The sequence below is a fragment of the Aythya ferina genome (genome assembly GCF_964211825.1).
Source record: "Aythya ferina genome assembly, chromosome: 5".
NCBI lineage: Eukaryota > Metazoa > Chordata > Aves > Anseriformes > Anatidae > Aythya > Aythya ferina.
Window position 1 is genome coordinate 2,830,456 of NC_140301.1, and position 25,070 is coordinate 2,855,525.

Genomic DNA, 25,070 nt, shown 5'->3' on the forward strand with positions numbered 1-25,070 from the left:
CCTCGATTGTTCTTGTGCACAAAGCTGCACTTTTTGCCACCCTAAGCCAAAGACCTGTCATGTTTTGACAAATGCTGTACCCTAGTGTACTTTTTGCTCATTATAATATCATTATAATACCAAAACACACCTCCATCCCAAAAGCTACCCGCCTCCAAGGTGCGACCACCCCTCACTGAGCATGCGCTCTGAATTCCTCGGAGCCTACTACTTTAAACGGAGACGGGAAAACTTTACACCAATCATAACTAAGATATGCTTGACTAGAGCCACTCAAGCTCCACCTAAAAGATAGAAAATAATATAAATTGGCCCAAGAGAAAGGGGATGTTAGGGAAGATACCACCGTCAGGGGAGATACCATCCCGAGGACAACATCCTTAGGACCTCCTGACTCTTGGGATCAGTCGACGGGCTGAGCCTCTCTTCCCCCCCCATTGGGACGCCTTTGGGTGAGATCTGAATACTTGCTTATAAACCTCTATAGAGTCTTTGATCCTTTTAACGCGTTTATTTCTAGGCTGCGCACCTGTAACATCTGTAAACATCTATAACATCTGTAACATCTATAACATCTATAACACCTGTAACATCTATAACATCTATAACACCTATAACACCTGTGTATTTTATGCATACTAGCTTGCTTTTGCAGACAGTCACTATCGCCGGCAATCCAAAAGAACCTGATTATCTGTTGCTGTAATAAACCATACTTGATTGCATTGTGATAACTCTCATTGAGTGCAACGAGGGTGAGGGTGGTTATCCGTGATAGTTCAGTGTTCTGAATCTAACCAGACCCCCAGGCGGTTAATGCATTTTTGGTGAATGTCCGAACGGACCCCCAGATGGTTAATGCGTTTTTGGTGAATGTCTGAACGGACCCCCAGGCCGTTAATGCGTTTTTGGTGAATGTCTGACTGGACCCCCAGACGGTTAATGTGTTTTTGGTGAATGTCCGACTGGTTCAGTAACCTAAATCTGACCGGGCCCGTAACGGTTAATCAGCTACACCCCTTAACGCGACACAGGGTATCCTTTACAAGAAGCCTAACAATAACTGCAATACTTCAGTCACATTAAAACAGAGAGAGTACACATATACATTAAAAAGGGAAGTAATGGAAATTGCACAAAGTCATTTGCTGTTCCTGAATAGTGAGATTTCAGGAGAACCCCTAAACTAACTTGGGCTGATTAGCTGAATACCTTATGAACTTCAGGGCTGGCCTACAGATCTGGACACTGTTTCCCAACAAGTATTTATCAGACTATGGAACAGCTAAAAAAAATGGCAGTAACCTGACACTTAGGGCACTCACTCACATGTAGACAATAAGGGTTGAGTTTCTGGTCTTAGCTATGCAGAACAGGATTTGGTCATCCTGTGTGAGATGTCTCTAAGTATTTACTGATCAACATTTGAATTCCCCTGGGCTAGCATATTGTTAGATAAGCTTCCCATTTAGATAGCATGAATTTGCCAACAAAAACCAGTTCTTACTTGCTAGACAGCTTTAGCAAACAAGTCAATAAGCAAATCTGGCCTTGGTTTATTGCATGGCAACACTGGATTGTGACACCTGAGCATGCAGAATTCATACTGCTTCCTTAATAAAGCCTCAGAGCACTGAGAGTACAACTTACTACTGAACTAATTAGTCACTAAAAATATCTGCAGTATATTTATCAATACAGTAGCTGACTTTGTCAAAAAGAATTGGCAGTGGCATATTTTGAACAAGCTTCACTCCAGCTGTAAGTCCATCCAGTACAACAAAAGTAACACAAGACTAAATAACATGAGTTTTCATCACCCTGGAAAATCTGCAATGTGGATCAGACAGGTAAATAAAACTATCATTTACCTTAGTCACAACAGATGTATTTACAGATATTGACTTTGTTGAAGAGAGCAAACTAAGGGAGTAGAGTCAATGTTCAAAGCTAACTGAAATTTTATCCAATTTCTTTGAAGGGTAGATGTTACTGAATCACGTTGCCTTTTTTTCCCAGATCAACTGAGTTCCATCTACCAGCAACAAGCTGATGAAAAGTATCTGCCACCTATTCTAACATTCTATTCTGGATTCCTACAGGAAATAGTGTACATTTATGATCTATTACTACGTGCCAGAAACATGATCCAATCTGTTACAGCTACATGGCATCATAAGCACTTCACTGCTTTGTGTTTGAAGAAATTTTTGGCTGCAGACAGTTTCCCAGCTAATAACAACACGTACACAGGAACTACAAAAGACTTCTCAGTGTCTTAGACAATGCTTATGACTAATTCATACTTACTTCCTTGTGATCTTCAACTACACTAAGAAGTGTATCGATAGTATTCAAGATTCCCATTGCTGTCACTGCTTTGTCATCACTGCCCTCTTCATCTGGTCCAGTCTGGATCACCTGGTTAAATGTCATTGCCTGCACATAATAAAACAAAGCAACCCATAAGTGTCATTCATTGAGGACGTACTTGGAAATGAACCATCTGGCATTCTACATGATTAATTTAAGGAGCAGTTCTGCTAAGAAAATATTGAAGTGACTGCTCTATTCAGTTTGTTTTCACAACTGATTAAATTTGAAAATTAAGTCAGTTGAACTGCCATCTTTTATCCATTCATGAATAAAGTGACCTTACTTGTCATGAACAAGTATACATCTGCATGAGTAAGTTTCTAAGACAAGATTTAACTAGCAACTGAACTAGAGCTGGAATACTCTGCAGGCCTTCTCAGAGAGGACATGCAAGCAATTCAGTTTTAACTCCACACTAAAGGCCTTCAATAGGTTAGCACTGAGCTGAATCCCACTTTTGATGTCATTAGTGCAACTTGATACAAATGGCTATTCAAGCTCAATTTCTCCTGCAAATAGGCTACCCGCAGATTCAACTATGCATTTACATTACATACAACATAACATTATTTTCACAAATTTAATTAAAAATGTATATTTAAAGCCCTACTCTTTAATTTCCCATTTTAAAAAAGAAAATCAAGTTACACTGCAGAAACTACCCGAAATATGTTACCAAAATTCATTAACACTATCAGGAGTAAATGTGGATAAGGAATTCTAAAACACTTAGAGAATCATTCTTAAAAACCTCCATTTAGTTCACGTTATGAAGCCACTTTTGAGAAGAACATTATCAACATAGAAGAAAATTACTGGAATGAGTAGTTATTGACTGATAATCAACTACCTTCATTTTAAATACCACTCTCCCACATATTAAACAACTTTCAAAATCACCAGAAGGTCTTACCAAATGCTGTGTCATTTCTACTGCAATTGGAGTAACTTCTTCACTATATTCACAGATCATCTTCTGAATCACATTGGTAAGATCATCGTTTTCAGTCTCTCTTATAATATGAAGTAAAGCTTGCATTACAGGTCTAATGAATGGAGTAATATATTCTTTAGCTGTAAAATAAGTGGAAATTAATGCCTGAAATTACACGATTCTTACAGAACTATAGTATTAGTATGTCAATACACACAAGTAATATTTAGCATTTTGGCATCAACATGCCAAAAACATGAATGATAAAAATCACTAGAACAAAATTAACATTTAGAACTTACCCCCCCCACACACACACACAGTAAAAATGCATACCAAGAGGATCACAACTGAACTATGAAGGCCATAGTTCCAGTCTTTATCTATGGAACACTAAATTACTCCTCAATGCATGTTTTACTTGAACAGAAAGGGGTACGTAAGCATTTCTGTCAAATTAGCCAAAGTATTTGATATAGAATTTGTTTGTTTAGTGACTTTTACGACAGCTTCAGGAATATTAAGCAACGTAAGGCCTGCCAAAACAAAGATTAATTTTTTTTATATATGTAACAATTTTACCATATGTTCTTTCATGTTGCAACACATACAGTGGCAGTATGATCATATCTCTGACTCAATCATTAGGAACTACTAAACTGAACATGTTGCATCATGAAGTCACAGATTAATTATACTCAGAGGCTTGGAAATGTGATATTTTTACAGAAATTCCTGCCAGCTTGAAAAAAAATATAGAAAGCGATTACAAGTCACACTTGCAAGCAAATTAACATCAGGGAAGAACAGATGTCTCTGTGAACATAGTAAATTTAATGCTTATCCCATTAAAGCAATGAAGTGGTATGCATCTTCTAAAGAAAACATATCTTTCAAAGAAAAAATATGTTCAATAAGTTTTACATAGTTTTAAGAAAAAAGGGTTACCTTTCTCTTGATTACTGATCAGAACTTGAAGTGCTATTGCAGCTTCCACTTTCACAGGCATTTCCCTATCATCTATCAGACACCGTCTTGTGAGTTCTAAGGCTGTCTGGAGATTCTGGTCACTCTTAAATTTGACCTCACAAAAATAATGGAGAACCCAGCAAGCCTGAAAAGAGGTATCAAATCCAGCGTTATGAAACTACAAACAGGATTATCAACTGATACCAGTAACCTACACAAATTATTAAATGTGAAGTACAACTAACACTGAATGTAAAACTGAAGTGTAAAACTTTTAGGATGAATATGTTTGAGAGTATGGAGGCTGGCCAGTGGGAAGCTTGTCTTTCAGACATCACTAGACCAGTACTATGATCTCAAGTTCATCTTTGGCCACAGGTTTTGTGTGAGCAGTATAGTCTAAATGCAGAACACAAATAGACTATACCACCAGACACAGATGGGAAACTATGCACACAATTCTGCAGCCATTTTAAAATTACACAAAAGCTGTTTATAATCACGTATAAAGACTGATACTAATCACTGAAATAAGAATCCATTTTATTACATGCACACAAAAAAGCGGATTTGTTAGACGTAAAAATAATTTAAAGAATATTCCTAAACTCTTCAGTTGGTACAAAGTACATCTTAACAATAAATCTTATACTTCCTTACCCGTGCTCTCATGTAACCCAGCTCACTGCTAAAGAGAGGGAACACGTGATTCTGCAGCATATATTCCATTTGATCTTTATATATCTTCTTCTGTTGGAATATTAACAAAAACTTTCATCAGTTCAAAGTTTTCCATAATGATGTATTTCTAATCCAATAAAAATGGCATGTATAAAAGCAGGAACAGCTTAACAAAACCCTAACACTTTTCACCTCCCCCTTTATTAAAGCTATTAACAAAAAAAAAAACGTAAATTAAACTTGTATCCTACACGTTCCTATGTGGAACAGACTTGTGACTTTCAGTCAAATATTGTGAGTTTTTTTCCCCTGTCATTCTTGGACTCCTAGAGAAACCTTTTGCTTGGCAACACATTACTGTAATAGCAAAAGCAAAAGTAGTCAAAGAAAACTTTTGAGAGTCATGGTCCAAATAAAAATACGTGACCTGCCCCTTACTTCCTGCCTTTCTAATTGAGAAAGTTCACTAATTTCATTTTATTTCCAGATCTTCTATACCCAGAAAAGAGTTTACTAAATTATCAGCCACTCAATGGATGGATTTTTTGTTCCTAATTCCATGAAAAGGGAATGTAGTTAAGTAGCAGTAAATGGTGTAGTAACTTAGAAGAAGCAGAGAATTTAAGAGAACTTAAAATAAGTAATCTGAACTTGAACATAACCTAATACAACTTGCGCAATTATGCTGACAACTGTTCAAAACCAAAGCAATTAAGTTCAACAATTTTCAAAATCCTGGCAGTGATTCCATAACTTGAGAAATCAAACACGTATTCTCACTTCTTCTCAGATGTGAAAGAGAAAAGAACGAGAAAAAAAAAAAGCCATATTTAATATACTTACTTTTAGGAGAATTTCAGCCAAAGAACCGATCATATGTAAAGCACCATCTTTCTTACGAGGGTCAGCATTTGGCTCTGTAAGGATCTGGTAACAAAAGCCCATTGTCTTCTGCAAAACCTAAAAGTTAGTCAAAGTATTTCAGTTAGTCAAAGTATTTCAACCAGTCATGGCAGGTACTATTCTCAGTGCTCTGAAATACTCAAGTTATGTAAACTTCTAATAATATACTTCAATTCTGGAATTTGGGTAATGTTTTACAGATCTATTATAACATACATCATTCTTGATACGTGGCTTTTAGGGGAATTGGCAAATACAAAAATCACAAGTAGACCAGTGCAAAATAAATATGAGAGAAATGACAAATTTTGATGTACTGTAATATGACAGCAGAAAAGTAAAATTTATCAGTAATTCCTTCAGCAAATCAAGCCTATAAACTAAATCTAGGTAGCATTGTGTTTAATAAAATCCTTGAATAACTTACCTCTTTCCTTTTACTACATGATGTAAACAATAATGTCTGAGCAGCAGTTGTGGGAGAAATGAAGTCTTCAAATACATCTGTTAAGTAAACATAACAGCTATAAATTTTGGTCCTTATATAAATACTAAGCTTAATGTAATCTAATGGTTTCCTATAGAACAAAAGAGCAAGAATTTTCCACATTTTTTCGGGTGCTTCATGCTTTCTTACTACACGTTTCAAGACCACACAACAGTAACAGCACGCTGGTGATTCCCCATAAATGTACGTTTCACCTTATCCATGATCAGTGGATCTGCATATCTAATTTGAAATTGGATGTCTTCCTTATTTCTACAAGGAATCTTTTGTAACTACGGAAGCAAACAGTGGTCGAATTTTGACACATATGTTCTTTGTTGCACTTCCAAGAACATGTAACTGGTTGAGTTAAAAATGCATCGTTTCTTCCTTCTCTGTAAAAGAGGATTATCACAGCCAAGTATAATACACATATTGTTTACAGGGCTGCCTCACCTGAGGAACAAGAAGCCTCCAAAACCATAAAGATTAGTTGTTCTGAACAAACAAATCTTAGAGGAATCATTGAATCATCACGGTTGGAGAAGACCTTCAAGATCATCTGGTCCAGCCATCACCCTGCCAATGTCACCCACTAAGCCATGTCCTTAAGCACCAGGTCCAAGCTTTCCTTAAGCACCCCCATGGAGATTGACTCCATCACTTCCCTGGGCAATTTATTCAGGGAATTTGAAGTCCACTCTTTCTTCCTCAGCCTCAAAGTGCTACACAGGCTTATAGTGAACCCCAAGAACAAAAGTAACAAACCACAAGAGGCAAAATTAGACAAGTCTGGAATGCTAGACTTACTTCATACTATTTCATTTATCTCTATGGTAAATCTGTTCTGAACTATGACACTTTTGAAATTAATTGAGGTGATAGAAACATCAGGGTCTGAAATATTAACTGCTATAAACAAATTTGTAATAACATTAAACTTACGTAATTATTGTAAGCTAGACCTGTACTATTGGATCTATCCAAGAAAAATGTTGTAAATGTCAAAGTTAACTATTTTTCAAATGCAGAAACAATTGTACCAGTTGAAACATCACATGGTATCTGTCACTTACAAAAGCATACCCGGAAGTTAACTACACGAAGTTACACCATTTGGATAACACAAACATCATCCTACCCCCACCATTTATTTGTATTTTTATAGTCAACTGTTTTCACAAAAAAGCCATAAAAATACCATCTTCACATGAAGACAGATTTAAATGTGAGAAGATTTCAAATTCTCACCAAATTTCATGCGAATATATTCATATGGATCTTCTTGCCAAAGCTCTTCATCAGCATCTGTATAGCACATCAGTGGAAAAATAACATCTTGGATAATCCCCTGCAATTACGAAAAAAGTTGAAAAAGAGTTACCATTATTGAATCAATCTCTATATTGCCCTATATTGAACAAATTAGATTCGTCCCTCCTCAGTTCTGATACAACATAACATTATAAAATTATTCGGGCATTGGGAATTTTATGTACTGCCTTAAAAAACGGTTTACACTGGATAATGGTATGTAGCGATGATTCATTATCATAAATACAGTAGTTGTCATCATTGCCAAATTTGTTATGTTGCTCTTCCCACTGTGTAATCTCTCATTTAAAGCACAAAAGACTCATAGCAAAAAAGAAAAAAAAAAAGCATTAGCTAGCTCTATTCATGCATCAAGATAACCTTCACTAAGCAGGCTTAAACTTTTTCCACCAGCAATTTATAGCAGTTTCCCAAAACTTTATTTCTAGCAATGACAAAGACACCAGACTGTATTACTGAGCCATGTTAAGTATTAAACCCAGAAAATGGTTTACTTGAATATGAGGTTTCAAATTCTTCCAGGTGACAGCATGTGACACTCCTTGATTGATGTAATTCAGTGTTTGCTGCAGAACTCTAGGAGCCATGTACTGTTTTTCCTTGTATTGATACAACACCTTCAGCAACACCTAGAAAAATCAGATCTCATTAATAGCTCATACTGTGCACAGACCATTTTAACCCAAAGAATTGCACTATCCCACACAATCCTACCTAACAATCCCCCAAAATCCAACCCAAAGTGCTGTCACCAGAGAGCAGATATCAAGAGCCTGCCCCTCTGCTCCCCTCACAAGGAAGCTACAGGCCACGAGGTCTCTCCTCTACGCTAAGGAGACCAAGAGACTTCAGACATTCATCTTGCCCTCTAGACACTTCAACACCTTTGTAGCCCTCTAAAGATGCTCTCTAATAGCTTTATGTCCTTCTTATAATGTGGTGCCCAAAACTGTACACACTGCTCCAGGTGAAGCCACAACAGTGCAGAGCAGAGTGGGATCCTAAGAGCCTCTTGGACTTTAATTACCAGCTGTAACTCTCACCTCAGTACAAGACCTCAGTGGCATTAGATACCGACTTAGGATAAGACATTAAAAGACTAAGTGCTCTGAGACATGAAGCTATTTCAAGAAACATCAGAAAATAAACACGACAAATACTTGTGTCTCTTGTGTATTAACTAAAAAGAGAATATGATTCTCTGCAAACAATACCTGAAGGGGACAATGATTGCTTGGAAAGCCAAAAACAGTAAACCATCAGTACATAGCAAGACTAAGATGCTTCTTCAAATTAGAACAATTAAGCAGAGTGTTAATAATTACAAAAAATCTGAGAAATCAGTATCAAAAGTAATTAAACTCTCAAACAACCCAGCGATATAATTTTACTTCCCTGATTTTATACTTTAAATGTTATTTTCCACAAGTAACTGGGAAACTAATGATGAAGAAGTTCTTGGGGATTTCCAGAGAACATACCGCTCTACAGATTGCCCTCTGTTTTTTCCGCTTGTGTTGAATTTTATAAATATGACCATCAGCTCATGATACACTGAACTTTTATAGCCCATGTAGATGGGCTCCATGGCTTAACATGTATCATGGCAGCAGCTCAGTGAAGATTAAAAAATATATAAACTGGGGAAGGTTCTTTATTGTAGGCAAAAGAAATCTGGTGAACTAGAACTTTACATATAATAATACAATATTATTTGTCAAAAAGCTTATGCAGGAAGCTCCATTTGCTGCCATCTTTGAATTTTAGAAGGATTTGAAGTTTTTGTTTGTTTGTTGTTGGGGGTTTTCTTGTTTTTTGTTGTTGTTTGTTTTAAGAACAGATTCTCCACTGCAACATAATGGCACACAAAAAGCCTAACTTCATCAAGATTTAGTTGGAGGAATGGGACTAGTCCTCGAAAACGAGCACAGAGCTGAGGCTTAAAAAGTGGTCTTTGCAGCCACGCTACTTAAAGTGTGCCTGGACAAGCATATAAGGTTTCTCACTTCACAATATCTAAGCAATTACCTCCTATTGTTCAACTGCAATAAAGAAAGAAATTAAATGAAAGGATAAGCAAAAATTTAAGAGTTGGAGGGAGAAAAAGGAAAACGTGGGGTGGAGGCAAAGAACAAATTCTGCAATGGGGCTAAGGAACAACCAGGCAGTAGTGTTGAACCAGTGTTTAGTTCTGGTTCATTGAGTATTTCAAAACCAGAAGTGTTAGTGTTTTGCTCAAGACACAAGGCTTAAGAATCAAGGTATTCCAGCAAGGTAAGTCAAGCCTGTTTTGGCTAAATTGAAAAAAGTTTATCCAGAACTAATGCTGTTGTTGTTGTGTTTTGTTGTTTTTTGTTTTGTTTTGGGGGGGAGTGACATGCATGAAAAATATAAGCTAGATAAATAATCAGTAATTATGAGGTTACTATCAGCATTATGTTTTAAGTTTACACTTGAGCAATCCATAACCCCATGACACACATCTATTCATCCTTCAGTAATAGGGTGCGTGTACTTGGGAAAGTAAAGACAACTCAAGCATAATATCAGGTCATAAACTGCATTCTTCAGTGTTTCAATCTCCAATTTCATTATTACTTTTAATGAAATATATCCTATTTAAAAATCTTTAAAAAATTATTTGAAAGATTGTGTTTCTTGACAATACATCCAAGATTGTTTTCTGCGTAGAAACAGAGGATATCACCTTAAAATCATCTGTATTTTCATACAAGGTGCATTATTGTATAAGGGAGAAGGCTGAAAGAATTTTAAAATCCTGCTCTTCAGCAATTTTTCTTTGAAGACTTAACTTTCTGGTGTTACCTACATGCAGTAACAGTAAGGATTATATTTGATTCAAAGGCAAATTAATATATATAATATATACAGGTAGGTGTGTGTGCGTGCGTATTTTAACATATATATATAAATATATAAACTGTTCAAATGGATCTTTTCGAAGATTTTTTTGCACGTGCAGTCTTTTGTCGGAACTTAGCTTTATCTGCAAAGTACAAATCAACCAGTAAGGTCTTAAAGGACCTGCAATAACTAAGCATTTAGTAGGATGCCATCCACAGGTATGAGCATCTCAAAGTGACGGACTCCAGTTGTCTCAATAGTATGTGGGGACATATTTCCTAACACTCACTGTGGCAATGTTCTCTTCCCTTTCAATGCTTAGACGACCTACAGAAAACACATACTTTAGAAATACTTCCCTCATTTTTATTCTTGATATTTAAGTCCTGTAAATCATTATAATTGCATTGGGAATTAAAATAATTTAAGAAATAATTAGGAAGCTTAACTAAAAACAGTTCTCCTCATTAAAAGAGAGGCTTAGACAAAAACAATCGGTTCCCTGAGTTTTTTTTGTATATAGTCTACTCATATTTAAAATATAATCACCTTCAAGTAAACAGATTTTTGAGCTAATACAAGTGCATGAATTTTATAAAAACTTTTGAAAGTTTTATGAACTTATTCCAAGAAAACAGTAAGGAAGAAATCACGAACTCTAAACATATCCTAATACTTCCCACATTCAGCATTACTTACTTGTTGAACACCAACAGCAAATGCCTTCAGGAACACTTCAGCAAACTCATTGTACTCCTTGGAAACATTACCAGGGCTTCCATACCTAGAATTTGAAGCAAAGGTGCAAAATTGAAGTGTGCAGCACTGTCATTGACTTAATTATTAGGTTGTTCTCTTAAAAGTAAAAATAATGAATGAGAAATTACCTCTCAAAAAGTCTAGCTAAGATATGCAAAGCCCACTTCTTGCACTTCCACCAAGGCAACTCAGGTCTATCATCTTCATCAACTTGAAGTGTTTCCTTTAGGGAAAAAAATTACCAATTATTTACAAACAGTTGAAACGGTATGCATTTTGGACATATCTATAGCATATTTTTTCTTTTACCCTTCCATTTGCACATCACACGTCTAGCTTAACAGAAGCATAAAGTACAGCATGCCTAAAAATAACTCCCTTAAATACATTCTATAAATGGTAAATTATTGAAAGAAGCCCAAATAGTTTATGCTATAGTTTTAAAACAGAAATCCCAAACAAGCTATATATTTTCAAAACTTGTCTAGTTTGTTTAAAATACCCTATTTAGCTGAAAAAATATTTTCTTGGCACCTATTAAGAGAAAACACAGAAATTAGTTTTCATTTAAAAAAAAATAATAGAAGAAAAATATTTAAGCTTAAAGAAATAATAGCCAAAAGCCACTTACAGCTGGTACATCCCTATCCACAACAGTCTTCAGGATTTCTATCCATTCAGTCAGGTTTTGCTGATTTATCAACTCCAAAGGTAACGTGTACTTAAATAAAATAAAGGCAAAAATAAATCTATTATAAAGCATTTTGAAAATGTTACTTTCAGTTTGATTTTTAGCTCTTTCAAATCTTTGTCTACACTTACTTATCATTAAAGATTAGCTAGCAATAAACTCAGAAGTAACAGGATAAAGACCTCAACACAATCTAGACTATATCCTCAGTATCCTCAAAGGTCCTAGAGGCCTTTATTTAAATTCTGCTTATACGATGCTAAGACACTACTTAAATGGATGTTACACTAATTTCTGGAGCAATTAGCAACATATTAAGAGCTTCCTCACAAACTGCATTTACACTTGTAATTTTGAATGGTCTGCCCTCTACAACCTGCCATTAGGAAACTTATTTTTAATCAGTTATGTAGCAAACACTTGCTTAGAGGATAGGATGCATAAGTTCAATCTAATGTCAGACCAGGAAAAAGTATAGTTTTAAAAATATATATATAATTTCTTGTTTTACAGCACAATTAATGATACCAAAACCCTGTGATTCATGTCACAACTGAACAGTAGTTGCAAATGATTCAAATTTAATCTAATATTGTTAATATTCCTGTCATTTACTATTTTAGAGTCAAACAAAGCTTTAAATTACCAATCAAGAATACATCGTATTTATTTTATACCTGGACAAGGGCATAAAATATTTTGAAGATTTGTTTCTGGATGAGGACAGACTGATCAGATGGATCACTCAGAAGCTGAATGAAACTATCCTTCAAAACTGGCAGAAAATGTTGCATTGCAGCTATCAAAGGACTACGCTCCTCTGGTTTCTTGTACCTTTAAATAAGAACAAAATTAGCTTTATTCGTCTTCCAGGTAGTATGGAATTTTAAATGCCCACCCTTCCCCATCAGAGACACAAGTAGGTTACAACACATGATGAAAAAATAAGCCCTTTCTTGTTACAGAATTTGGAGTAAAGTACAGCCAGACAACATTAAAATTAAAAGGCAAGTTTGAAAACTGCTAAGAGTTCATTACTGCACTATACAGCTGTATTAGTCGTCCACTAGTAACGCACTCCAGCCAACTTACTCCTTGGAATACTACCTCGTGTTCTGCCACACCATTACTATAGTGAACAACACAGTACTACAGAAAGTACAAACAGAAGAAACATTTATTGCCAAGAATGACCGATCTTGGGCTACCCAGTAAAATCCCAGGGAGACATCTATCAGGTTTCACATTTATCAAAAAAATTCCAGAAAATGGATTATTTCTCTGCCGCTGATCAAAGTACATTGCAAGGTCTCTTTCCCATATCTTGCATATTAATTTGCCCAAATTTAACAATCTGAATGTAGGCTTCAAGGGCACGTGGTGGACTCACAGGCTTCAGTTTCAACAGTCTTTGAAATTGGGCCCCAAATCTTCCCAGGCCCATGCTGAAAGAAGGGCTTAATTGCCTTTCTGAACAAAAATCAAAATTTCTGAATGGAAATGAAGCCACATTTTTAAATCCTACCCCCAAATTTTCATTTATTAACAACAAAGTCCAGATTGAATAAATAGTTATCACAGCAGAACAGTGTCTAGTCCATAGTAGTGATAACAAGAACAAGGAATCACTTGAAGAATGTACAGCTTATTTTTTTGTTTAAGCAATTAATACTATAGTGCTCTTCTTGGGCTCTTGTGGGAGATTTTTTTTTTTTTGGGGGGGGGGGAAGATAGATTTTTGGTAGACTTTGCATTCTTATTAAACATTAATCAATGCTCAGTCTCTTAACAGTGCCAACTTGTAGAAATATAATATAAAGTCTACTCAGTCTACTGCCAGATGGCGTGTTCTGTAAAAACTACTACAGAACATTGAGCTCCAAAATCCTGTTCAAATAATATATTTTCTACATATTTTCTGAAATAGAAACCTAAATACAAAGACTTAATGTTGCTCAGGAAAGCGCAGTTTCAGATTTCCCCAAAAGATACAACTGAAAAAGACAGGAAAAATGATTATGCAAAGAGCAGCCATATGAACTCAATAGCTGGATTTGGATAGGGAAAAAAATTTTAAAAGTCTAAAAATATTTAGCTTCTACACTAAGAAAAAAAATAAGCATCAATTGCTAAAGATTCCTACAATTCAAACAGTAACAACTTGACTGAAGTTATAACATTATGCAGAATTTCTCCCCAAAAGCTGGAACAGGACATTTAACAAATGTTAGAGACCTGCCTACACTCACGTTGCATGTAATACAATAAAATGTGTGTATTTCTACATGATTGGTGAAGCTGACCATTGTTGACTTCACCAGAAAGCCAAATTATTACAAACAGTTGCTGGCTTCAACTAAAGTTTTTGATCAGCTAACATTATTAACACAACTATTACCTTAGTTAATCATGCAATGACTATACTCGCATCAAAATCCTTCCTTAACCAAGAATTACTATAATCAAAATACACCACCAGTCAACATTGCACGTTTATCTCACAGGTCTCTGCTGCATAATTCATTTTAAATGTTTAATTTTTGAAATTGACAAATCAGTTTCCTTTCTTTTGCTAGCAGGACTTGCAACTCACCCACAGAAAAGCCTCCAATGTTGAGTTACAACAGTCTTTACAGCATTTCTATTAAAAAGAATTTCTTTGAGGAATCACTTTTCAGCTGTTTTATTCTATCTCACATACCATTCATTAAATTAATAGTGGAATTCTTCAACCCAATGTCTTAAAGTATCTAAAACAAAAGCATTACAAGACTGCTTTCAAGATTCATTTGTTGATTCCTCCTGTTACACTACTATTTCTCCATGATTCTAGGATTGCTCTCTGCCACTCAAATGAGCCTTCCACAAGCTGACAGCAGCAGCTAAGCTCTGCACATGTTCTCAAAGGGCAACCTCAGTTTTAAAGATCTGAGCATAACAGACACAGAGCTAAAAATACTCAAAATTTAGAAGAGAATCAAACCAAAGCTGACTACATCTGATGTTTCCTAACATTCAAGATTACACGCTTGGACATCTTTGTATGTTAACTTTCCACTCATACCTAGAGTACAAATTCATCAAATAAGTCTTATACTCTTTGAAATTAAGTAATCATTTGCAGCAAAGTTATGACTTGGAGCAGACTTTCTTGTTGCTATGAAGCTTACATTGCTGTAACACATCAATCCAAACAGAACTACCACCAAACTAAGGCTTTAGAGATGGTCCCTTTTTTTGTGATCTAGATCTAACCTCTAATGGAGGCAGTTTTTCTGTACTTTCTTAGTGGTCAAGATATGAGGCAACATCTGCATACCAATACTCCAGGAGTATTGACTAAACTAAATTTATGATGTTTGTATCACTAAACTAATATTGACTAAACGTTTTATCACCTGTGCTCAATCCCACATGCAATTTTACACTGTTAAATTATACATACAGTACACAAGAGATACACGTGTACTCATTCTGCTGATTTATATGGTAGAAAAAACTTACTCGTAGTTTTTCACAAGTTGATAAAGACAGAGAAGAATGCCAAGCCAACAAGCACTGTTGTCAGACTGAAGATAAAACCCGATTTTCTCCACAACTGCAGTCCAACGACTAGGATAGTCATGCTTGATAATATGATGAATGCAAGTAGTAAGTTGTACTCTGGAAACAAAGTATAGAATGATTAAATAAATTACTATAATAATATTCTTGTGGCGTTGAAGCATCTAATGTTGCCTGAATTTTGACTTCTTTCAAGCTTGTGTTTTTGGTGGTTTATTTTTTTTAATACCAAGTTTATGTTCTGTACTTCCCATTTAATGCTGTTCATTTGATGAACTTTATAAATGAAATGATGAGGTCTGGCTTTTTGCGAAGGACTCTATCAGTAAATTTCCATGTGCAGCACCAGTTGAAAATTGTCTTTCCATCTACAGGAATCCTACGCTTAAGTATGCAGCAGCAGCATAAAACAACAATGCTTAACATCCAGATTATCTTAGTTGTGCAAAAATGCAGTCAGAAAACAGAATCCAAAACCAGGTTAAAACAGCATACCTAATCAGCTCAGGAGAGTGAATAATGGCTTCTACAATATTTTCACGAATACAGTGTCTATCTTCTTCTGGGATGGAGTAAGGTGGAATCTCTCCTGGTGCAGTTTCACGATCTGGCCAATACTGGGTTATCATATTTTTCAAGTAGATAACTCCTATCATACAAGAGAGAAATCAGCTCATAGCCATTCCAAGTACAAAACAGATTTTGCAGAGATAATTCTAATTTAGAACAAAACAGACAAATTACTAATAATACACTGATCATATCTGACTACTAGGATCAAAATACATGCAAAATTGAAAAAAAATGTGCAAATTAAGATTTTATCAGTGTTTACAAATATCTGAAGTGTGGGAGACAGAGGGATGTGGCCAACCTCTTTTCAGTGGTCTGTGGGGACAGGACAAGGGGCAATGGCCACACAATGGAGCCCAGGCAGTTCCGCACCAACATGCAAAAGAACTTCTTCCTGGTGAGGGTGACGGAGCACTGGGACAGCCCAGGGAGGTTGCGGAGTCTCCTTCTCCCGAGATATTCAAGGCCTGTCTGGACGCCTACCTGGGCAACCTGCTCTAGGAAGCCTGCTGGACCCAGTAATCTCTTGAGGTCCCTTCTAACCCCTACAATGCTGTGATTAACCTATCAGTTTTCTGTGTTGATATTCCTTCACCCATTTATTTTAATGTACTTATAGTAATGTAAAGGACGTGTTTCCATATGAAAACATGAAGTATGCTGCTTTCATATTAGATGTAAAAGAGCTCATGTTACATTTTAGCACTACAATACTGAAAAATCCTTTGTAGTCTTTTTCTCACAATTTTCATTAAAACTGAGAAAATTAATACTAATGACTATCTAAAGCCATCCTTGTATTTTGTAGGCAAAAAATTTAATCAAGTCTGTGATACAGGACTGAATGTTGAAGAAAACCAGAGTTCCTTTATACCAAGTTTCTGGGCCACACCACTTTGTAGCAGTTGGGCTACTGGCACAAACACCTGCTTTTGCCACGTGACAACCACATCTAAACTGCTTATATGGCAGAATACAGAATAAAGCGCTTGAAAGACTTACAAAATACAAAATGTAATGTCAAATTACAAACTAACATCAAAGTTAACATTAATCTAATTCTACATACAAATCCATAAAGTGATTTCTCAAACTTCACATGCACCTTCTGAACACTCAGAAGCCAAACTGCTTTTGAAAGGGTCTGCAAAGGTCTGAAATGATCTGTAGATACATGCTATAACAACACTGAAGTGATGCAAAACTCAGCCTGTCCTCGGGGGATTTTAATCATATCATTAGCTGCTTTGCAAAACATGCACTGTTTCTAAGACACGTGTTGCATGTGTTTTCTCCACTCCCTACAGCCTTTTTTTTTTTTTAAATTAGCTTAAACTAAGGCTGAATTTCAAGAGGTTGTTTTCAAACATTCTCCTTTTTCACATTATACATGTTACACAGTAACATTTTTGACACATTTAAGCATTATCCTCCCAAAATAAGAAAAATGCAAGTTACGCTTACACTACAACTTCAGATAATCTACTACCTGGAAGGATCACCTAAGTGATCAAGGTCACATCTCCTGAACTGTCAGAAACCACTGAGGTATTGTTTTAGAAACCTCTTACCAAGTAATCATAGTAGCTGTAAGGTGATGTTTGGACCTGCCAATATTCAAGATCCAATTTTAGTGATTGCTCACTCAAATCAGCACTTCCAAATGACAATGTGTTTTCTTCCAATTATAATGTTCAGGAACATTAGCTTTATTAGTACAATGTAAAATTACCTCCTTGGGCCAAGTGTACCATCATCATGAACTAGTCTGGTTTCCCAAAGACCGTTATTCACTAGAGACAAAGGGGAACAACCACTGAAGAGTTTCTCTCTTCCTTATTTAGTGCAGGGTTCCAGATGCAGTTTATGATGGTTAACTCTGACGACTCCCAATTTTCCCGTGTTTGAGATAAAAAACATTAGAGTTCTCTAATAACCCAGTTGTGATACAATATCCGAATACGCACCTGTGCGCATGCACCATTAAAGTGAAAACAATTAAAGGATTTGAAAACTTGCCTGCCTGTCTCACTGGTAAATCCAGTTGCTCGGACATGGTGATCTGAAGCAAAGTTGAAACAAAGTTCACTGACTTATGAGCCTGTAGAGGACAAAAAAGTTAAGAAATTAGTATAGCTTAGTCATAGCTCATCAAGTTTTAGAGTACTCCTGTTTGCTATTACCATCTCTTTACAACATTGTAATGCAGTCAGAATAGCAGCATTTCAGTATCACAGTAGATAAACTAAACCATTCCAAAATTTCATGCTCGCTGTACTCTGAAGACAGACAGCATGGTGGAGGCAAAACCCTATTATTTTGGGTAGAGTTGAAGAAATCATTTAACAGGCTTCGGGAATCAGCCTTTTACAGTCACTAAACAAGTGAACACCTCAAAGAATATCTGAGTAGCCAGACAAAAAGCAAGCACAGCAATTTTACAGTGACCTCAAGCAAGGTATTATGTAAACAAATAATTGTTAAACAATTCATTAGGTAATAATCAAAGCAACAGATGGCAACCTGTGGTTTAAAACTATGCCCAGCCTTAACCAAGCATATTCAAGTTATAGTTCACCCTTCTGATCAAAATGGCTTAAAGTGACCATTAATTCTTTACTGCAGCAACTGCTAGCCTAACTACACAACAGCAAGCTAACAGTATGGAGACCTAAATGCAGTTTCAGAGTAACATCTAACGATTTACGAGAGTTCACTTCCAAACAAAGGCAAAACACGATTTGTTTTACAATAAGGAGCCATGTCACTGATGTACTAAATACTACATCATATTTTCAACCTGAGGAAGCTGACATTTACCATGCACACAGCATCCCTCGACACCTTCCTAGACACCAAAAACTCGAGACGCTTAATGAACTTCCTTCCGAGAAGAAAATTTTAACTCTCAAAAACTTGATGTGCTTTTTCAAGTTGGAAAACATCATCATTTTCTTCAAGGTCAAGAGTCAACGGCTATGAGCTGCAGCAAGGGAAATTCCTGTTTTACACAAGGCAAAATTCCCTTGCACCAACGAGGGTCAAGTACTGGAACAGCCTGCCCAGGCAGGCAGCGGGGCTGGCCCTTCAAATATTCTAAACTCCACTGGAGAAGGTCCCCACCTACCTCATCTAACTCTGAAACCAACTTTGCTTCAGGGGACTGGACCAGAGGACCTGGCAGAGTCCTCCTAACCTCGTTCTTCCAAGCCTCTTGTCCTAATTGCCACAACACACATCTGTTTTATCCTCACTAAGATGCCAAAATTGTTTCATGTGCTCTTTGCAGCATGTCTATCAAAGACAACTGCATAGACCTAAATATCTCCACTTGTTATTAGGAAAACATCTCTTACCTACATATTAATCACCTTATTGTTTCCTACATGAAGCAAATAAGTCCTTTGAAAACCATGACAGTTTTCATTCATCAAAAAAAAAAAAGTAAAAGAATGTCTCCGACTCCACGTCAGAGCAAACACCCATCATAAAGAGACTATCCAACTAGCTTTCTGAAGGATTAAGAGCTCATTGACATTATGAAATGTCAACAACACTCCTTCTAAGCATTTAACACTGCCCAGCTCTCTCCTTTCACACCAGGTTTTTACCTCCAAGCTCCAAAAAACGTCTCCAAAATGTTCTAGTATGAAGAAGCACAAAAGGCACAACCTGGGACTTAGTATTTGTTCCAGCATTTGTGCCAAAATTTTCTTAGTATAGCTTGTTGCCTATCTTACCCAATTTTAAATGAGGAATAAACTTGACTGAAGAATCTCCCCAACGTATATTGAAGTGTTGTACATACTCATCCTGTGCACTACAAACCTACAGACTACAGAAAACTCACAGAAGCAACGCTTGCATCTGGTCCGCACCAAATGCTTATGTGTGGAGGGTGTTGGGATGAATTGGGACTAAGTGACACTGCAATACAAGCATGCATCTTCCTGAGCTATGCCCCTCTGATTTCCCTGAAGAAGAAAATATCCTTTCAAATTAAAAAAAAGTATATTTGACCATTTGACAGTTGAAAACATTTTAAATAACATTTACTTGTTGATATTAATTTCTACTACATCTCCAAGACTAATCAATTCCTTTTTCTTAAGCAGCATTAACACACACTTCTTCAACACACGCCTAATGACAGTAGACCCTAATTCGGCACAGTATTAGATGATATGCCTAATATTAGTGTCAATGGTTGGTTATATTAACAGTCTGCATAGAAGAGACTTAAAATGCAAGTTGATATCATTCCATCATGAGTACGATACACAACTACCTTTTTAAAACCAAAAGTTACTCATAATTTCCAAACATGAAATGCATTAAGAAGTATTGATTCCTAGAATATTGAAAATGAATTTTCCTTTTTCATGATAAACAGTAACTAATCTTGTAAGTAAAGCTGCTGTAGATGATACTTGAATTAAAAATATAAAAAAACAATGAGATGCTTAAGAACTATGAAGAAACTGATGGGAATAACAAAACAAATTGAATAAAAAGATGTTAAGTGTTCTAAAAGAAAGAAGCAACAAAAACAGACAGCAACATATAGCCAAACTGCCACACATTGAAATTTTAATAGAGTTAATCACAAAAAAATCTTTCCTACATAAAAAAATCAGGACAGACTGTGATTGTAGCAAGCTCCTAAAAACGTCAATTATATTAGTACACGGAATTAACATTTTCACTGGATTCTGTGAACTATTATAAAGTTTAAAATTATAGGACCAAAACGTCTATACATTGTCTTGGTTTTCTAAGATCTTAGCAGTATCACCCTTATGAGTATTTCAAGCATCCTACACCAACCCATCATAGAGATGAGCTACTCCATCACCTTCAGTGGTTCAAAGCACGGATTCAGGCTAGAAATAGCTTGTGATTTTCATACGAGGTTGCATTTGAAGGAACTTGTACTTTGCCCTCAATACCACTTTTGGTTTATAATTCAATTCACACAGAGCCCCATGAACACTCCTAAGCATTCCATAGAAAATATCAAGGAACTCCAAACTCTCCCCAACCACCTCTCCCATCCCTCCACAAGGAACACGCTTCCAGAGAAGCAGCAACGTGAGGAGGAAGGCCTGCTACATGAAGGCATGGGTCTACTGCATGGTCAAATAAAACCCTGGGTACTACAGAACTGGCCACGTGCTCCCTTGTTTTGTGTTACTATTAAAAAGAACATCCAATCTTTCTTGGCACTCAGATAAAACAACTGCACTTAATACGAGAATCACGTAGGTGCCAATTTTGTATCTATGGCATTAAAAATACTGAACACACATCATTTTGGCTATTTTAGTCATTAGTATTTTTGCTGTCCAAAGATGGCTGACCCTCGGGACATCATGTTCTTCCTGTTCATTGACACCACTGCTAAAAAAACACCACCAGAAAAGCACACCTATTTTAGCTATATATTCTATACAAACACTGGCTTTTGGTGGATGTGATTAGCCAAAATACTTCACAAAAAGGATTCTGCAGGCATTTGCATACCCCAGTCTTCAGAAAGAAATGCACTGATGCCAGGTCCATGGAAGCCACTGGGAAACAGCGTTAACCCACAGAGCACTTCCAGGCCTGCACAATTCAAGGATCAAAATCAGGATTTTGCAAGGGCTTCTATTACATACTCTAAAGCGTGTGAGAACAGAAACTATTTCTGCGACTAAAGTTTTGACGTAAGTAAAACCTGGTCTTCTGCCCCTTGGTTATAAATACTCTTCACCTCTAGAAATAGAGAAACTAAGAGAATTACAGGGACAATAAAAAAAAAAAATGGTTCTGTCCGAAAGACTATTTCCCAACACGTAAGTCAACATAAAAAAAGTCATTTCTAGTCCTTCTCCCTTACAACTCTTCAAACATGCCGTGTCACTGGTATGACTTTGTTGTCTAAGAGCCAAAGAATTCAGGGACTTTTCCCAAGAGCAATTTCTGCTATGCAGCCTCACTAGCTGAGGAATGTGTTCTATCAGACCACAAACATTGCACCACTGTCCGTTAGTATCACTCAGTATTCCAGAACATACAATCTTTGCTCGTATTTCATCGCAGGTTTTCCTAGCAGAGTTGCTTTGCTAGCATGTGCCACAGCAGTTTGATCAGTACACGTGTCACACCAGCCTCAATCTGAAATGTGCATCAAGTCTGAAGTTCACATTAAAGACACGGTCTCGTGGCATACAGAACTGACAGCTAATTATGGTACACAAAGGTACTTCTTTCCCCACCAGTGATACCCACAAAAGTCAGTCACATTCTTTAATAAAAGAGTTACTCATGTCTTACAGAAAGCCAGCACGCCACTAACAAACAAGTTTCATCTCAGGTGCAAAGACCTCCGTGCATTCTTGTCAGACATGGAGAACTGACCGTACTGTAACAGACACAGTACTCTAAGGAGCTCTTCACCGAAAATGCCGAACAGAACGGTACTAAAAGATTTACTAAATATGTTGCTGAACTGAAACCCTAGGTTATTAACACAATTATTCAAAACAGCACACATTTAAATAAAGGCTATAATTTTTTTCCCATGAGCTGAAGAAATACAGATTTACTATTTCTCCTCCATTCCAATTCTGAATAGTTTATGTGACTCGTTTTTTTAGAATCTAGGCTGTAACAGCACTAGGTGATCACACAGTTGTTACATTTCTATTAGAAAAAAAAAAAAACTTTCATCTTAATGTAAGGCCAGGCTGAATCAGCAAACTGCTCTGTAACACTTTCAGTTCTTTTTTTAAGAACTCAGCAGGTGTGGAAGTCATTCTGACCTCAGGTTTTTGCAAGCTCGTTCTACCACCTCTTCCACAGCTGTAACGTGTATGTAAACTAAGCTTGAGGTCCACCAAATACACGTGTATCACACCTCGCACATTTATTTGATGCTCATTTCACCAGAACACTGTCTGCAAGTTGTGACACCGATGAGCTCTGCTACTCAGAGGGAAAAGGAACATGCTCTCAGCAAAAGCTAGCTAAGCACACATGGTAGCTGCTTGCTCAGTCATGAGAAGGCAGCACGTGGCTCTGTCTGCTGGATTTACCTTGTACTAGTTAACATGATTTAAGCATGTAACTTCTTCCTGTTGAAGGCTCCCTTGATTCCTTACTGCCCCTGTGGGGATTTCTGGTGTTGAACCATCCTTAATACACACAATTTAAAACCACCCCTTCACAAAGCATCTCTCATCTACCACATACCAAAACACAGAACTGGAAAAAAGAGGAAATGGAAATGATAGAAGTGGAAATTATCACGTTCATTTCATAACACGTCATACCAAGAACTTTAAAAGAAGTTCCCATGATCTGGTAACCAGACAGAGCCACGAAACTCACGCTCTATTCTTGGTCTTACACACTACTACGGTATATAGCCATAGGTGCCACACATGAAGACCATGTTAGACCTCCAAAACCAAAAAGTAAATAAAAAATAGAGTAACGCTACAGATACCTACCCCAAAGCATTCCAGAACATCCCGTTTCAGTATTTCAAAATCCCTGAGTGCAAGGTATATAATAAGCTTGCTTTCTCCCCTGCAAGACCTTTTCACTCCGAAGCTCCCAATAGAGTCCAATCATTTTATTTAATCATTCCCTCATTCTGGCATTTGTATCTACTAAGCAGGCAATGAAAGACACTATGCTAGGCCCTCCTGTGTCTGTTAAACTGATTGCATGCTACGCTGACTCGTCAACAAGCTGAAGCATTTTTCCTTCCCATTACACATATCAGAACACGAAAAAGGCGTGGATCTTACTTCTGAAAAGCACTTTTCCAACAGAGCAACAGGATAACATTTCCCTTCAACTCTGTTAAGCTCTCACTTCATAATGAGTTACTGGGGTTAACCTTCATTATTACTCTTTTATTCCATTCTCAGACACAAAAGTTGGATAGCTATTGTAAAAAGTAGTTCCTATGTACTGAGGTTAATCTAAAATACTCACAGAACGTATGGAACAGTTACAATACAAAATTCCCTGGAATTACAAAGAGAAACCTGCAAGGAAAGCATTATCTACCAACAGCACCTTTACGAATGTGTTGATACTGAAAGATGAAGCACTGCGCATTATTTTCAGTGTCGTTCCATAGCCGTGTAGTTAAAAATATCTATTTTCATCACCATTTCTAGGAAACACCACATACACACAGCACAAAGACTGTTTCAAAAGGCATCTGAAGTCTTCCTACTGTTTTCCAGTAGCTTACTTGAAGAGTCTGGTTTTTTAAGTCCTTGTGAAACATCTATTTCCTCTGTAAGTTGGGGACAGGGATGTGCAAACACCCCAGGACATATCATCAGTCGGAGTTTATACGAGAAGCTGGAAACTCCACGTTGGACACCAGTGGTATCGTTCTCTATCGTTTGCCTTCGCAGTAAAGAAACTAAAACCAAAGAGACTGGGAACCCTGAGACACCTGCAGTTCGCACATCTCAACTCCAGTTCTCACAGCATTGTAAGTGCAGGCAATAGAACTTGAAAAAAGCTGAAGTGAAAGAAGAAATAAAGCACAGAAGAATTCATGGCTTAGCTAAGGTCAAAGAAAAATAACAAGGCCTGGACAAATCAAGAATCATACACCCAAGTCCTTTCCTCTTGTCAGTGGAAAGCCTTGCTTAATAGGGTATGATGCACACAGGTCTAGATATTTAACCCTTCCATTAATTAGAAATATCAATTACTGAATGAAGGTCCTTCTTTTCTGATAAGGTACAGCGATCCATCTACTGAAAACTAGTCTCATCAGCTCAACATACACATTTCAAGCAAATTAAAGATAAAAATATAAGGTCATCCAAGGACAACAGACTTAAATTATAAAAATACTTGGGTGTCCCTGGTCACGTACAAGAAGGTAATTCACTGCCGTATGATTTTACCTGCAC

General features: G+C 36.7%; 1 protein-coding gene across 1 annotated transcript in view; it reads right to left on the minus strand.

The window, feature by feature from the left end:
* Window positions 1–25,070, minus strand: part of IPO7 (importin 7) — a 37,353-nt gene that overhangs the window by 10,530 nt on the left and 1,753 nt on the right. Inside the window, exons 2-16 of the mRNA XM_084520461.1 lie at window positions 18,157–18,238; window positions 16,060–16,213; window positions 15,505–15,663; window positions 12,678–12,834; window positions 11,941–12,030; window positions 11,438–11,532; window positions 11,250–11,334; window positions 8,180–8,314; window positions 7,602–7,701; window positions 6,291–6,367; window positions 5,804–5,920; window positions 4,940–5,029; window positions 4,259–4,424; window positions 3,290–3,450; window positions 2,311–2,439 (exon numbers count right to left, since the gene is read on the minus strand). Of these exons, the coding sequence (XP_084376587.1) occupies window positions 2,311–2,439; window positions 3,290–3,450; window positions 4,259–4,424; window positions 4,940–5,029; window positions 5,804–5,920; window positions 6,291–6,367; window positions 7,602–7,701; window positions 8,180–8,314; window positions 11,250–11,334; window positions 11,438–11,532; window positions 11,941–12,030; window positions 12,678–12,834; window positions 15,505–15,663; window positions 16,060–16,213; window positions 18,157–18,238 (1,797 nt within the window). The remainder of the gene's footprint in view (window positions 1–2,310; window positions 2,440–3,289; window positions 3,451–4,258; window positions 4,425–4,939; window positions 5,030–5,803; window positions 5,921–6,290; window positions 6,368–7,601; window positions 7,702–8,179; window positions 8,315–11,249; window positions 11,335–11,437; window positions 11,533–11,940; window positions 12,031–12,677; window positions 12,835–15,504; window positions 15,664–16,059; window positions 16,214–18,156; window positions 18,239–25,070) is intronic.